Source organism: Muntiacus reevesi, chromosome 19 (genome assembly GCF_963930625.1).
Source record: "Muntiacus reevesi chromosome 19, mMunRee1.1, whole genome shotgun sequence".
NCBI lineage: Eukaryota > Metazoa > Chordata > Mammalia > Artiodactyla > Cervidae > Muntiacus > Muntiacus reevesi.
The window spans coordinates 45,184,084-45,199,311 of record NC_089267.1 but is presented as its reverse complement, the minus strand read 5'-3'; the positions used below and the strand labels follow the sequence as shown (position 1 = coordinate 45,199,311).

The window sequence follows — 15,228 nt, the reverse complement described above, 5'->3', positions numbered from 1 at the left end:
GTATAAAAATTAGACAGGATCCTAAATGTACTTTTTACCTTTTGGTAAGCCCAAATGCCTAGCTTTGAATTTAATTACATATTAACTTCTGATTTCTATGTGTTTTAACTAATTCCATTTGGAAATGCAGCATATGTGAAACTGTGAAGTTGCTCAGTTGTGTCAGACTCTTTGCGACCCCATGGACTGCAGCCTACCAGGCTCCACTGTCTGTGGGATTTTCTCAGGCAAGAGTACTGGAGTGGGTTGCCATTTCCTTCTCTAGGGGATTTTCCTGACCCAGGGATTGAACCTGGTTCTCGGATCAAACCCGGGTCTCTAATCGAACCCGGGTCTCCTGCGTTGCAGGCAGACGCTTTACCCTCTAAGCCACCAGGGAAGCAGTATATGTGGGTTTTCCACAAATTACCTAAGTGGTTTAGAAAGAAGTATGAGATTGTGGGAAAGTATGCATCTTAGAATTTAGAAAACCTGAGTGCAAATCTACCCTTTGACTCCTCTTAAGTGTTCTTTATTTCTTCTCAGCTGTGTGGCCTGGGAAAATTAACCTCTTTGAAAAATGACAACTATAAAAAAGTCCTAATGAAACTCAGTTGAACCATGTGAAAAGATGTTCAATATCATCATTCCGTAGAGATTTGTGAAATAAGGAAACATTGAAAAATCACTACATACCTGTTAGAATGAATAAAATATCCAGAAAACTGACAACACCAAATGCTGTTGAGGGTGTACAACAACAGGAATTCTCATTCATTGTTGGTGGCAAACTCCAACTGGTACAACTAATTTGGAAGACATTTTGACAGTTTCTAGCAAGACTAAACACTCTTATATTAACTGAATACACTTCTGTTTATCCAACTGTGTTGTAACATATCCATACAAAATCCTTTGCATGAATGTTTGTAGCAGCTTTATTCATAATTGACAGAACTTGGAAGCAACCAAGATGTCTTTCAGTAGGTGAATGGATCAACAAACTGTGGTATAGTCAGATAATGGGATATTATTCAGCATTTGAAAGAAATGAACTGTAGTATGAATCCAACTATATGACATCCGGAAAAGTAAAAACTGTAGACAAAAAAGATTAGCAGTTGCCAGGGTTTAGAGGAGAGGGAGGGATTAATTGGTAGAGCACAGAGGACTTTTAGGGCAGTGAAATTATTCTGTATGTTGCTACAATGGTGAACTACATGTCATATATTTGACAAAACCTATAGAAAATACAATCCTAATATAAATTATGGATGTTGACTGATAGTTACATATCATTGTATTATAACAATAACAAATGTATCAGTCTGGTGGGGGATGCTGGTAGAGGGGGAGGCTTGGCATGCATGATGGTAGGGGGTATATGGGAACTCTGAACTTTCCATTCAGTTTTACTGTAAATCTAAAACTGCTGTAGAAACAAAGTCTATTAGAATCCATGGGAAATTATTGCATCTAAAATAATGAAATAATATTAAGCTATATCTGCCACGTTCCTTTTGTTGAATACTCAAAATAACTTAAAAGCATTGTTGTTCTTTATCTTTCTGGCTTACTTCACTCTGTATAATGGGCTCCAGTTTTGTCCATCTCATTAGAACTGATTCAAATGAATTCTTTTTAACGGCTGAGTAATATTCCATGGTGTATATGTACCACAGCTTCCTTATCCATTCATCATGAGACGAGTGCTCGGGCCTGGTGCACTGGGAGGACCCAGAGGAGTCGGGTGGAGGGGGGGGTGGGAGGGGGGATCGGGATGGGGAATTCGTATAACTCTATGGCTGATTCGTGTTAATGTATGACAAAACCCACTGAAATGTTGTGAAGTAATTGGCCTCCAACTAATAAAATAAAAAATTAAAAAAAAAAAAAGCATTGTTGAATCCACTCAGAGACAAGAAAACTGAGTCAGAAAATTAATTTATCATTTATACAGTTAATATTTTCTTTGCACATATTATGTGCCAAGTATTGTATTAAGCATGGAGATACTGTAATGAATCAATGTGGATGTCATATTCCAGGGAAGTGAGATGTGGAATACGGTGCTGATCTTTGAGCAGGACTTCTTTTACACACTGGAGCATCAGAAGAGCAGGAAAGTTAGAGTGTGCAAGAAACAGTAGGGATAAACCAGGTCAAAGGAGATGGCAAGAGAGAGAAAATTAGTCTTGTCTCTGAGATGAGTATGGGCAAGCTGACTCAATGCTGTTAGTCCAAAACGTCTTTTGGTGTGATGACCCTCATGAGATGACTGATATTTTCTAGGGGTTGGGAAGAGGGTGATTGCTTGCTAAATGTATTGGCATGGGAGTCTCCTAAACTTTTTCACTTTGCAACATCTCACTCTAGAGAGAAACTTCCAGAGGCTTTGTCCACTGTCAAATAGTAAGTAGTAGAGCCAGTTGCACTCTGGTTTAGTTATAGGACAATCTGTCATATGATGTTCCACCCACTTCCAATAAAATATGCAGATATGTGGATTCTCTTAGCCCTTGGTTAAACATACAGTATTTGATAGGACCTGCTTTGCAAAGCCTTATAAGATTTGGCTCCTCACTTGCTCTTCATTGGGCTTCCCTCATAGCTCAGTTGGTAAAGAATCTGCCTGCAATGCAGGAGCCCCCGGTTCGATTCCTGAGTCAGGAAGATCCCCTGGAGAAGGGATAGGCTACCCTACCTGCTCTAGGATTCTTGGGCTTCCCTTGTGGCTCAGCTGGTAAAGAATCTGCCTGCAATGCAGGAGACCTGGGTTCCATCCCTGGGTTGGGAAGTTCTCCTGGAGAAGGGAAAGGCTACTCACTTCAGTATTCTGACCTGGTGAATTCTATCGACCATATAGTCTATGGGGTTGTAAAGAGTAGGACACGACTGAGTGACTTTCACTTTCACTTGCTCTTCATGTTTATCTTGTTCAACTAATTCCCTCCCCTACGAGATGTGACTTCAATCATATTGATGGCTGTTGTCCTCTTTCTGGTACACTCTAGTGTCATATTGCTCTCAGGGTTTTTATTGCTGTGTCCTTGGCTTGAAATGATCTTTCAGATTTTCAAATGGCTAGACTCCTTCTCATCTTTTAAGTTCTTGTGCATGTTTCATCTCCTCAGAAAAGGTTTCCAGACATATTACTCAATTTTGTCTTCTCTTGCAAGTACCTTGATATGTCATTCAATGTCTCATTGCACTAGTTTATGTTTTTATACAATTGATCAGCATCAGAAGTAATGAGTTCTGTTCATTTAGGCATTTATTATTGGTTTCTTCTTCTATACCATAAACTTCATGATTCAGGAATTACATTAGGTGCTCAATAAAACGTTGAATGAGTGCGTAAACACTTGATATGTGTTAGTGACTTCATCTATACTCTAAACTACTGTTTTTTCTTTTATAATTATAGTAGTTGTAATTTTGATAGTTCTTAGAACAGAATGAGATAAAGAATGAGATAATGTATATGTGTGTCTAATTCAGTTCTTAGCATGTGGTAGGCAATTAGATATGACTTTTTTCATTCTTTTGTCAATAAATCTCACTAAAACAGCACACTTGAAATTATTTGGTATAATTAAAATTGGGATATTGTAATCATATATTGTAATTAAATACAATATATTGAAATTATATCTTGGTATTATATATTATATAGTATGTATTCATTTTATATATTATTTATCATATGTGATATAAGATGTGGTATAATATATATAACATATCATTTTATTGTATAATTGTGTCAATGTTATTATATTTAAATATCTCTTATGAGGCATAAGTGTTCTCAAAGTAATATGCCTTCTTAGTGTCTCAAACTATGCTAATCATAATGAGAAAAAAATAAAACTGACTTCTTTAAATTAATATGGAATTTTCTATCTTTACCAACTTATTACCAAAGTTATAATTTTTGTAATAGCTTCATGGTTAACAGACACTTCCTACCTTCATGTTCACTGTTTCTAGGAGGAACCCTATGTTCTGTTTAAAAAGTCTGACAAACCTCTTTATGGAAATGATCGCTTTGAGGGCTACTGCATTGACCTCCTCAGAGAGTTATCTACAATCCTTGGCTTTACATACGAAATTAGACTTGTGGAGGATGGAAAATATGGAGCCCAAGATGATGCCAATGGACAATGGAATGGAATGGTCCGTGAACTAATTGATCATGTAAGTCCCTTTTCTCATTATTACTACCTTTGGAAGATTTCTATTAGATTTACCTTTTTTAGATGGTCAAGGGTTAGTAATGTCAAAGAACAGTGATGTATTTTAAGTATTTACTTTTTCAATAATGTTATTCAAAGTATATGTTATTTTTATCAAGCATAAAGAATATAAGGGATGAATATAATTCTATTAGAGACATGTGTCTATCTTAAATTAACTAGCAGTCAGTTTAAAATCTTGAAGTTTTGGTCTTGATTTATAAGATGGAATCCTGTTTCTAAACAATGAATTTCATTTTCAGTTTCATAATATTAGCTTTCTAATCAATGGAGAGAATGGGTGGTACAAATTCTAAATTTCAGGATAAAAATTTTCTGTACTAAGATAAGATACTTATCATCTTTAAACATGAAATGGGACTGTACGAAAAATCTAGAATCAAATACTATATATAAATAAAGCAAGAATATTAAGCATATTAGAGTAGATGACAGATATTTTATTTTTTTCTGTTTTTTAAAATTTATTTTAATTGGAGGCTAATTAAAAGATTGTAATGTTTTTTGCCATACATTGACATGAATCAGCCATGGGTGTACATGTGTTCCCCATCCTGAGCCCCCCTAGATATTTTATTTTTCAAGAAATAATTTAGGCATTTATTCTTGGTCAGGAAAACATTATTTCATAATTTGTTAGTTTACAGTGTCAATTAATTCATCTATTTGAAAAAACTCTTTTAAACATCATAACATAATATTTGACAATGTGTTTTGTAACATTTAAGCATATTTTGACATTTTCCTTAATATTAAAGCACATAATTATTGTAAAGAATTCTGCAAAGTTATTTAAATAATATTCTTTTAAAAAACATTGTGAGTTGTATCCTAAATAAAAATTCTTACTTAATGGAAGTTGCAAGTATAGGCAGTTTTCAAAACATTTTGAAGATACTTTGCCATTAATTACAAAGTTCATCATCAAGAAAAAGAATAAAGGAGATCTGTCTAGCTATCTACATATCTATCTGACAAGAAGGGGATATTAGACAATGATTAGGAACAGATTAACATTTAAAAAATTCCTTTTTCTTCAAAGTGAAGTGAATGAAAGTTGCTTAGTCGTGTCCAACTCTTTGCGACCCCCATGGACTATACAATCCATGAAATTCTCCAGGCCAGAATAATGGTGTGGGTAGCCTTTCCCTTCTGCAGGGGATCTTCTCAGGTCTCCCGCATTGCAGGCAGATTCTTTACCAGCTGAGTCAGAAGGAAAGCCCAATTTTCTTCAAAATTTCAGTATATTTCTTTTAATGATTTGGAATTTACTCTGTAAGTTCCTGAACTTCTAGACTTGATCAGTTATTTCTCACAAATTCTCCTTATATGGGACATTTATATTTTAACTTTGTAAAATACATTGAAAGATCATGAACATATACATGATTTGGGATCAAATATAAAACCTTAAACTGTTAGTTTATATTAACATAACAATAACTTTCATAAACCTGACTCAAGCTGTTTTAAGTAATTTATTGGTTTGCATCTCTGTGAAGTCTAGAGGTAGTGTGGCTGGATTTGGAATATTAGTATTTTATTTCTCTTATCTTTTGCCTCAGTTTAGTTCTCACTTCCTTATATTTGTCTTACTCTTAGACATGTGCCTCTCAATAAGTGACAACACTTGCTACCAGCAGTTCTAGATTAATCATCTAGGTAGAAATACAGCACCTGGAAGGTATAATTTTATCAAAAACTCCAAATTCAGTTTTATTTGCCTGACCTATGTGTGTGTGGATAGTCAGTCATGTCTGACTGTTTGCACCTGTTTGGAAGGGTCCTCAATGCAGGGGATTCTCCAGGCAAGACTACTGGAGTGGGTTGCCATTTCCTTCTCCAGGGGATATTCCCAACCCAGGGATCAAACCGACATCTCCTGTGTCTCCTGCATTGCAGGCAGATTCTTTACCTGCTGAACTATTGGGGAAGCCCCTTCCTGACCTTTGTGAGTGCTAAGTCACTTCAGTTGTGCCCAACTCCCTGTGACCCCATGGACTGTAGCCTGCCAGGCTCCTCTGTCCATGGGATTTCCCAGGCAAGAGATACTGGAGTGGATTGCCATTTCATAAACTAAATTCTGTGCCAATTATCCAATTCAGAGGGAAATGGTATTCTCATTGATTATTCTGGGCATATACTCACAAGAAGCTAGGAGGTAGGGTCGATACCTTAATTAATTATTAATTAATTAATTTTTTGGCTGCATCTGGGCTTAGTTGCAGCATGAAGGATCTTCATAGTTCCCTCTGGGGCGTGTGGGACCTTAGTTCCCTGACAAGGGATCAAACCCATTTTCACTGCATTGGAAGGTGGATTCTCAACCACTGGACCACCAGTGAAGATTAAAACCATATAGATTTAGAGTTGGGAAACTGGGTTTTCAGAGGAAAATTAGGTTGCTTATACTTGAAGAAAGTGGACGGAATGCTATACAGACCAATACAATGAATATTTACTATAGAGTCCTACGAATGAATAACTTATGGGAGACTTTTATTTTAGTCAAACACAAAAATGTTATATCACCAATGCCTTTATGCCAAACCAATCCCTTTATGCTTTATATTTGTCATGTCTGCTTAGTTAATGTTCATTTAATTTTTTTGAGATCCAAAATTGATTAAAAGTTTTATGTTTCTAGAATTTATTTCTTCTTGATTTTGTACCTACATGTTTCTTTAAGGAAACTATAGAGTAGAAAATGAAGGTGAGGTTATATGAATAGAGCTATGGCGTAAAAGATAACAATACACCAAATGAAGGAATAGTAAGGAAAGTTTTATTATTTGATATTTATTTCTCAAAAAGCATTTTTGGCATTGAGTTGAGACCATTGATGAAGCTTTTAAGTTATTTAATCATTTTATTCTCAGCGTCATATCTGTCACCTCACTTTCTATTTTTTTCTGTGCTAAAGTATTATCCTATTTCAATATACCCTTTCTTGATACTTTCCTCATGACACATACTGTTGGCTTAGCCTTAGTTTTTAATGTTTAGCATATGTCACATTAAACTAAAATGATGACTGTAGTCAGTGTATTTTTCCTTATACCACCTCAACTTAGTTTGCATGTTCATGAATATGCTAATTTCAATGTAAAGTAGTAACTGAACTACTAATCAACACCCTGAACTTCTCCCACTCCTTACTTTTCTTAGATAAAATTATATCCTCTTTCAGAGCTTGATTACCATTCTTATTCTGAAATTTCTCCATTCTACATCTTCAGTCCTGAGCTTTCGACGCATATATCTAACTACCCCTGGTATATTTTCCACATGAATGTCTCATAAGCGCATCAAAGGAAGGATGTTCCAGGCTGAAGGTATTATTCATTTTTTCTGAATCTGCTCCTTCTGAAGAGTTTTATATATCAATAAGTGACATAAACAATTCAACAGTTTTCCCAAGCCAAAAATGTAGTATCATGTTTGCATCGTATATTAAGCGTGGCCTTAAATGATTCTGAGAGCGCCCCGCTTCTCTCCAGCTCCATAGTCACATGGATTAAGAGCCCCATATGAGAAATGTCTCCTTCTAATCTGGTGAAAGTGCCTTTAGTTGCTCCGTTGTGTCCGACTCTTTGCTACCCGATAGACTGTATAGCCTGCCAGGCTCCTCTGTCCATGGAATTCTCCAGGCAAGAATACTAGCTAGGGTAGATAGCCATCCTCTTCTCCAGGGGATCTTCCTGACCCAGAGATCAAGCCCAGGTCTCCTGCATTGCAGGCAGATGCTTTACCATCTAAGCCACCAGGGAAGCGCTCTAATCTGGTAGCTATTCATATCTTCAACTAGAGTCTTGTTTAAGAAAGATAAATCTGATCATGCCCCTTCTTTGCATACAATCTCTCAGTAGTTTTCACTGTCCAAAGGATATAGGACCAACTGTATAATGTATTTACAAGCCCTTCTGCAGTGATTATTGCTTATCTCCTGTGGAAGTCTTTTTGATCCTTCAGACAGACTCTCAGACCTTCTCCACCCTGCTTTCTGTATTGGGAGGTTGTTCTACATAGAATAAATCAACAGAGCTTCCCAACCAAGGTCCAAGTCAGAGAGGAGAGTAAGGTCAGGGTATTTATTTTGCTCCTTGTTCCATTCTCTGAGATATTGTCTTAGATTGGCTTGTGTCTTCACATTGTATGCCAGTTTCTTGCAATCATGTCTGCTCTATACTCTGTTCTGCTCTCAGTTCCAATCTATACCCTACATAGTTAGGGGTGTTTACAGCTTAGCTGCTAATGGCTTTGGGTTCCTACACCAAATCTTAAAATTCCCTTTACCAGTAGTTCTCAAAGTATATTCCATAGACCCGCAGAATCAGTATCACTTTCAAACAGTGTTGGAAATGCACATTTTCAGGTCCCACTCTAGACCTACCTGATCTGAAACTGTGGTGAAATCTGGCAATCTCTATTTTAACAAGCCTCCTGATGATATTCTGATGTTCTCTGAAGTTTGAAAACTGTTAGTCCTTTTATAAATAAATCCTGCTCACGTATCCTCATATGAGTGTGCACCTATTTTCTGTTGAGACTCTAACTGGCACACCTATGTTTTCATCTGTTCTGCTCTCTCCACCCACATGTGGGCTTTTTTCATTCTTCTTCTCCTTTGCCTTCAGTCTAGTTGTCTGTCTCCAGAACTCTCCTCAACCCCCATCTAACTCACCTCATCCAAACTACTTTTGCTCAGCTTCAGAAACACTTCACCAGTGAGGCCTCCTCACCTGACCCCAGGAAGTCCACCTACAATGGGCTCCCACATAATTCTTATTGTACAACACCATTACACTTTAATTACCAACTTAATATCTGTACCATTTACTTGCATGTAATTTGTATAGTGTTCTTGTCTGGGAAATCCCATGGACAGAGAAGCCTTGTGGACTGCAGTCCATGGGGTCTCAAAGACTCAGACATGCTTATAGACTAAACAATGACAAAGTTGTACAATAGTTTTACTATCAATTGGGGCTATATGAGTTGCAAGTTTATTAAACTTGGCTAAACAGAGCTTATACAAACATATATTTTTTAAAAGCCCCACATTACAAAAAACATCCAGCAGTGATTTTCACTTCAAGTGCATTCAATCCAGGGACTTAAAGCAGGCCACTGCATACATTGGTCTCTCTTTCACTGCCTTGTTATCTCTTGGCTTTACTCTCTTTATTGATTTTATTCTTAAACACTTTCTTTCTACATGGTGACAAAGGTGGCTTAAGTTGGCTCTAGGCCGGTGGTTCTCAACCCGGGGTGATTTTTTTCAGGAGACATTTAGCAATGTTGGGGGACATATTTATTGTCACAGTTTAAGGAGACGGGGAGGGGTGTTGCTACCAAGGGGTAGAGGCTAGAAATGCTAGTCTCTGAATAATGCATTTAGGCCCTCAGAACAAAATGTTACTTGCCCCAAAAGCAGTAGTATTGAGGTTGAGAAACCTAAGTTTACCTATTTCTTAGAGTCCTCCTTCTAAAAAGAGACTGGTCTCCTTTAACTAAAGTTTCAGCTAAACCTATTTTTAGGGTGTTGGGGTGAGGGGAGAGGGGTGTCAACTGGGCCAACTAGGACCATCTTCCCATCTGTGAACTAAGCTATAAGGCTGGGACTGCGGAGGTGGTTAGTGGAATGGCCCCACCTGAATCTTATGTCCACATCTAGAATTGTGGGCTAGAGTCAGCCACATCTGAATTATGGTACTTATCATTTGTATGCGAACTTGGGGGCAGAAGCAAGTGATATTTATCTTATACAGGTTATGTGCCAATCCAGTTTTATAGACTTTCTCAAATTTATGGTCAAGTAGAGGGGGCATAACCATAAAGAGGCTGTATTTATTCAGGTGTTGTGATGGTGAAATGTCATTACAAATAAGATCTTCCTCCAACCCAGAAACTGTCTCCACAAAGATAAAAGAAAAACAAAATAGTATTATGGAAAAGCATTAAACTGGAATGTGATGTATACTGTAGGCAATTTGCTAAGAGATGGCAAAGACAGAAAGAAATTTCAGCCTTTTATATAGCCAAGCAGACGCAACCCATTATAGTACATATGTGTTCTGAGGAGAAACAACCAGTCCTCGAGAAGTCTTGAAAGTACTACTCGCCACACATAGTTCATATTAAATTTATTTGGTAACTGGAGGAGGGGGGATGACAGGATGAGACGGTTGGATGGCGTCACCTACTTGAAGGACATGATTTTGGGCAAGCTCCGAGAATTGGTGATGGACAGGGAAGCCTGGTGTGCTGCAGCTCATGGGGTCGCAAAGAGTCAGACATGACTGAGCGACTGAACTGAACTGGGACGACCATCTGTGTTAGATAATTGGCTTTATACTGCCAATTATACCATAGAAGAATGAGCTTCTCATACCTTTATGACAGCAGGTAGATTTTAGGCACTCACCCACAGAAATTTCCACAGAAATTTGGAGTTCGGATGCACTCTTCCTGGGTGATTCTATTTCTGTTTTTAATTTTATTATTGGGATATAATTGTTTTACAATGTTAGTTTCTGCTATACAGCAAAGTGAATCAAATATATATATATATATATATATATATATATATATATATATACTTATACCCCTTCCTTCTTGAGCCTCTCTCCCACCCCTGATTCCATTTCAAATAGTTACTTCCCAGGTCCTTAAAAAGGGTATCCTCTAATGGGAAACCTGGCAAGAGGCTTACCTGACTTGTAAAGATTAATGCAGTCCATGGAGTTGCAAGGGCTTCCTTGGTGGCTCAGACGGTAGAGAATCTGCTTGCAATGCCAGAGACTTGGGTTCGATCCCTGGGTTGGGAAGATCCCTGGAGGAGGGCATGGCAACCCACCAGTATTCTTGCCTGGAGAATCCCATGGACGGAGGAGCCTGGCGGGCTACAGTCCATGGGGTCGCAAAGAGTTGGACACAACTGAGTGACTAAGCCCAACAACAGTGTGGTTTGGATCTCTGGGTGGGGAAGATTCTCTGGAGAAGGAACTGGAAACCCACTCCAGTGTTCTTGCCTGGAGAACTCCGTGGACATAGGAACCTGGCAGGCTACAGCCCATGGGGTTACAAAGAGCTGGAAGCAGCTGCATGACTAGCACACACATGGAATTATAAAGAGTTGGACACAATTTAGCACGCAAAACAACAAAGATGAGCAGACTGATTGACTTTCACATTTTCATTAATGTCAAAAAGAGAGAGAGAAAGACTTGAAGTGGTAAATTTTCTTAAGTAAATGTTCTAAGAAAAGGGGAAGGGTCTCTGGTCATTTTCAGTAGAGAGGATTGTCTCTTATGTTTAATTTGCCTGGACAGTTGGAAGTCTATTTTGATAATAACTGCTTTTACCCACTTCTCTCATTCATTCTTGAGAGGATCCTCAATGTATAGGGGCTTGATATGATCTCTAAGTTTATTTTACTCTAACCAGGGACCATTCTTGATGGTGCAATATGAAGACAGAACCTCCGAAAGTTATTAGGAGAGAGTGGCTCCCTGAGGCTTTGTTAGTCCTTGGAAAATGATAAGCCTTTCCCCTTAAAACACCTTCTTCCCCCATCATTTCCAAAACAGGGCTGCACAGAAAGTGTCCTAGAAGGACTTGGTGAGACAGATGTTGGTTCAGGTCCTAATTGGGTCACTATAGAGTTTTATGCTTTGGTCACATTGCTTCAAACTCTTTAAGCCTTAGTCTTCTCAAAAATAAAATAGATATAATATCATATTAATAATTATGAATTGTGTACCCACACGTATGTTTCCTAATGTGGTGTATGACAAATAATAGATAATCAGGAAACAGAGGTATAAGTTTGAACTAATAAATTCAAAATTTGTCTCTTCTTACTTATTCTGTTTTTATTATAGTTTATCAGTATTACTTTTGAAGACTAAAAAGCATAACATTTAGACACTATATAATGAGAAAGATGTAGGGTTTATAGTTGCTATTGATATTAATTTTATATTAAATCATAGTAAAACTAGTGTTAAGTTTTAATGTAAAATGTATTCATTGGAACCTTCAATGTTCCAATATCTCAGTGCTTTCCTACCTAAATGATCCATGTCTTGTGAATGGTAGTTTTATATTAGAATTAATTAAACATAGGGAAGAATTGATAGGAAATCAAATCTGATATTAGATGACTAATAGGTAGGATAAAGGGGAGAAATGTTTAGCAAAGCAGAAAAACCTAATTCTTTTGAAGATTTCTATTTAATATTATTTTTAAATCAAATAAATCATTATTAGAAAAGTCAAAATGTTTTTGGATCTTCTTATATTTATTGTATAATTTGGTATTATATCAAATTTGAGTTAAATGTATGACTGAATGTTAAAAGGTTTATCTCCCTTGCTTTAATCCTTTAAACAGACATTTCTCAAATATATATTTTTAAAATAAAAATTTTCCAGAATATTATTTGAATGCTTCATGGACTATATTAATAGTAGGTACTACTGCAGAGAAAATGAAGTAAAATCTATGCAGCTTTTCATTAACCTAGATGACCTACTCTTTTTAGTATTTTAATGCTGATTCATCAAGCTAGCCATCATTTAAGTTTTTATGATGATTGTTGGGCCATTCTATTTGAAATCTGCTGCTGCTGCTGCTGCTAAGTCGCTTCAGTCGTGTCCGACCCCATAGACGGCAGCCCACCAGGCTCCCCATCCCTGGGATTCTCCAGGCAAGGACACAGGAGTGGGTTGCCATTGCCTTCTAGGCAACTATAAAAACTGAAAATTTTTGTGAGTCACCAAACTGATTAAAATCTACATCAGGACCATATTTTACTGTATCCGTTCATTGCTTCCGTAAATCCTCTGGTATTGAGGTACGTGCATGGTAGTATTCATTCGCTTCAATTGCACTGAAAATAACTAGGAGACACGAGTAATCGGATGAGAGGAAGTGTTTAGTATTCAAGAATGAAAGAATGGCACAAACGGTCCACAGTGTGCCACAACAAATGTTATACTCAAGCACCTTGCTCCTTAGAGAGTGTGCAATGTATTTTCCAAATTCTTTTCTTCTTATATTATCTTCCAAGGGCCCCAGTGAGAGTGTCTATTCAAGCTCCAAGGAATGAAATAAACAGTGACACATTTTCCTCAGGAAATTAAAGCATCATAGCTTTCTGTATAATATTTTATGAACTATTTTATCGTTTTTCATTATTAAAATCAAGCTTAGCTCTTGAACCTGAGAGTAGAGATGAGTACTCAGAAACTTGGTAACGCAACTATTGTAATAAGCTGAGCATACATTTACTTGTGGCTCTGGGCTGTGCATTTCTTATGGCTGATAACTCATTTGCGGGCTCATGAGACAACTGTTGTATGTTATTCATAAATCCAGCTAGAGTTATTCATAAGTTTGAAGGGAAATATCTAAGCTACAATAAACTAGCAGCACATATTATGGGATTCCTTAAAGGAGACAAGGACAGTTGCATTACTTTCCAATCTTGGATGATGTTTGCCTTCGCAGTGGGAAACCAGGAAGATGTGCTTGTGAATATCCATACATAAGCTAAGAAAGCAGGATGTCAAGTCTGTCTTTGTGCAGACTAAAAATAGGCCTTAGATCTGTCCCCATCTTCCAGTTTTACACTCACCAACTTAGTTCAGACACTTGCCACCTTATTATGTGTTTATTTTGTACTCCCTGCATCTTCTTTAGGAACGTACCTACGCATTATAGTCAGATTCTTCTTTAATCACCCATGTTTTCTCAAAGCTGTCCCACTCAAAGTATTGCGGAGATACTGATAGATTGTAGTATAAACTTTCAAATACACGTGTAAGTGAAAGTCGCTCAGTCATGTTGGACTCTTTGTGACCCCATGGACTATATATACAGTCCATGGAATTCTCCAGGCCAGAATACTAGAGTGGGTAGCCTTTCCCTTCTCCAAGGGATCTTCCCAACCCAGGGGTCGAACCCAGGTCTGCTGCATTACAGGCAGATTCTTGACCAGCTGAGTAACCAGGGAAACCCAAGGATACTGGATTGGGTAGCCTATCCCTTCTACAAAGGATCTTCCTGACCCAGGAATCGAACCAGGGTCTCCTGCATTTCAGGCATTCTTTACCAGCTGAGCTACCAGGGAATCCCAACATGTCAAATACACATGTTGACATCTAATTTATTTCTCACTGTCTCCTGACACCTGGTGATTCATGCAGTCCTTAAGCTCTTTTACCTCGTTCCCTGTTTAAAGTTTGCCTACAGGGTTCCATGTTGGAACTCTGATCACCAAGGCTTTTCCTGACCATTTCACACTTCTAAAGAGCCCACTGAAATTTTAAAAGCAAACAAAACTTGAAAGCATTTGACAGATTAAGAAAAGAATGAGGAAAAATAGGTTATAGTTTATAAAACAACTATGGCAAAATGGGGGGTCATTTAGGACCTAATTCCGTCTTCTTTTATATAATTTTTAAGGCCAGTGATGCAATGGTTTCCAGCTGTCTGAATGCTTCCCTGCATGCTGGCTCAACAACACAATTGGTGTTTAACACTATCAAGCTTTTTATACTTCATAAATGAGCCTGAGAGGACCTCACTGCACTTTGCCTTGCCTTCTTATTGCTCTTTTATTATATACCAGGGAGGAAGTCAAACATTTGTTTATCAAGGAACTTAAAAAATCTCCCGGTATTATCACAGAAATGGGAAGCCTAAATCAAAAGCCAGTTTCTACTAAATGAGAATTAACTTGTGCCATAGCTTTTGAATTTTGATAGCATGTTGCCTCAAGTTTGCATTCTACTGGAAGCATTCTGGTATTTCAGTTTTAAAAAGTTAGGCAAGGGTAATATTGTTATCATTATTTCTTTAATTTGAGGAAAATCACTTTAACATAGAACTGCAAATTTATTTATAACTTCCCATGACACAAAGTGGCAACTGTTAACATGTTTGTTGACTTTGCTTTAAGTTTCTTTTAGCATAAAAGTTATA

The 15,228-nt window shown here is 37.4% G+C and overlaps 1 protein-coding gene across 4 annotated transcripts in view; it reads left to right on the top strand.

Moving 5' to 3' along the window:
* GRIK2 (glutamate ionotropic receptor kainate type subunit 2) overlaps positions 1 to 15,228 on the top strand; it is a 721,691-nt gene that overhangs the window by 503,077 nt on the left and 203,386 nt on the right. For all 4 annotated transcript variants that reach the window (XM_065911321.1, XM_065911322.1, XM_065911323.1 and 1 more), the window contains exon 11: positions 3,970 to 4,176. In XM_065911321.1, the coding sequence (XP_065767393.1) occupies positions 3,970 to 4,176 (207 nt within the window). The remainder of the gene's footprint in view (positions 1 to 3,969; positions 4,177 to 15,228) is intronic.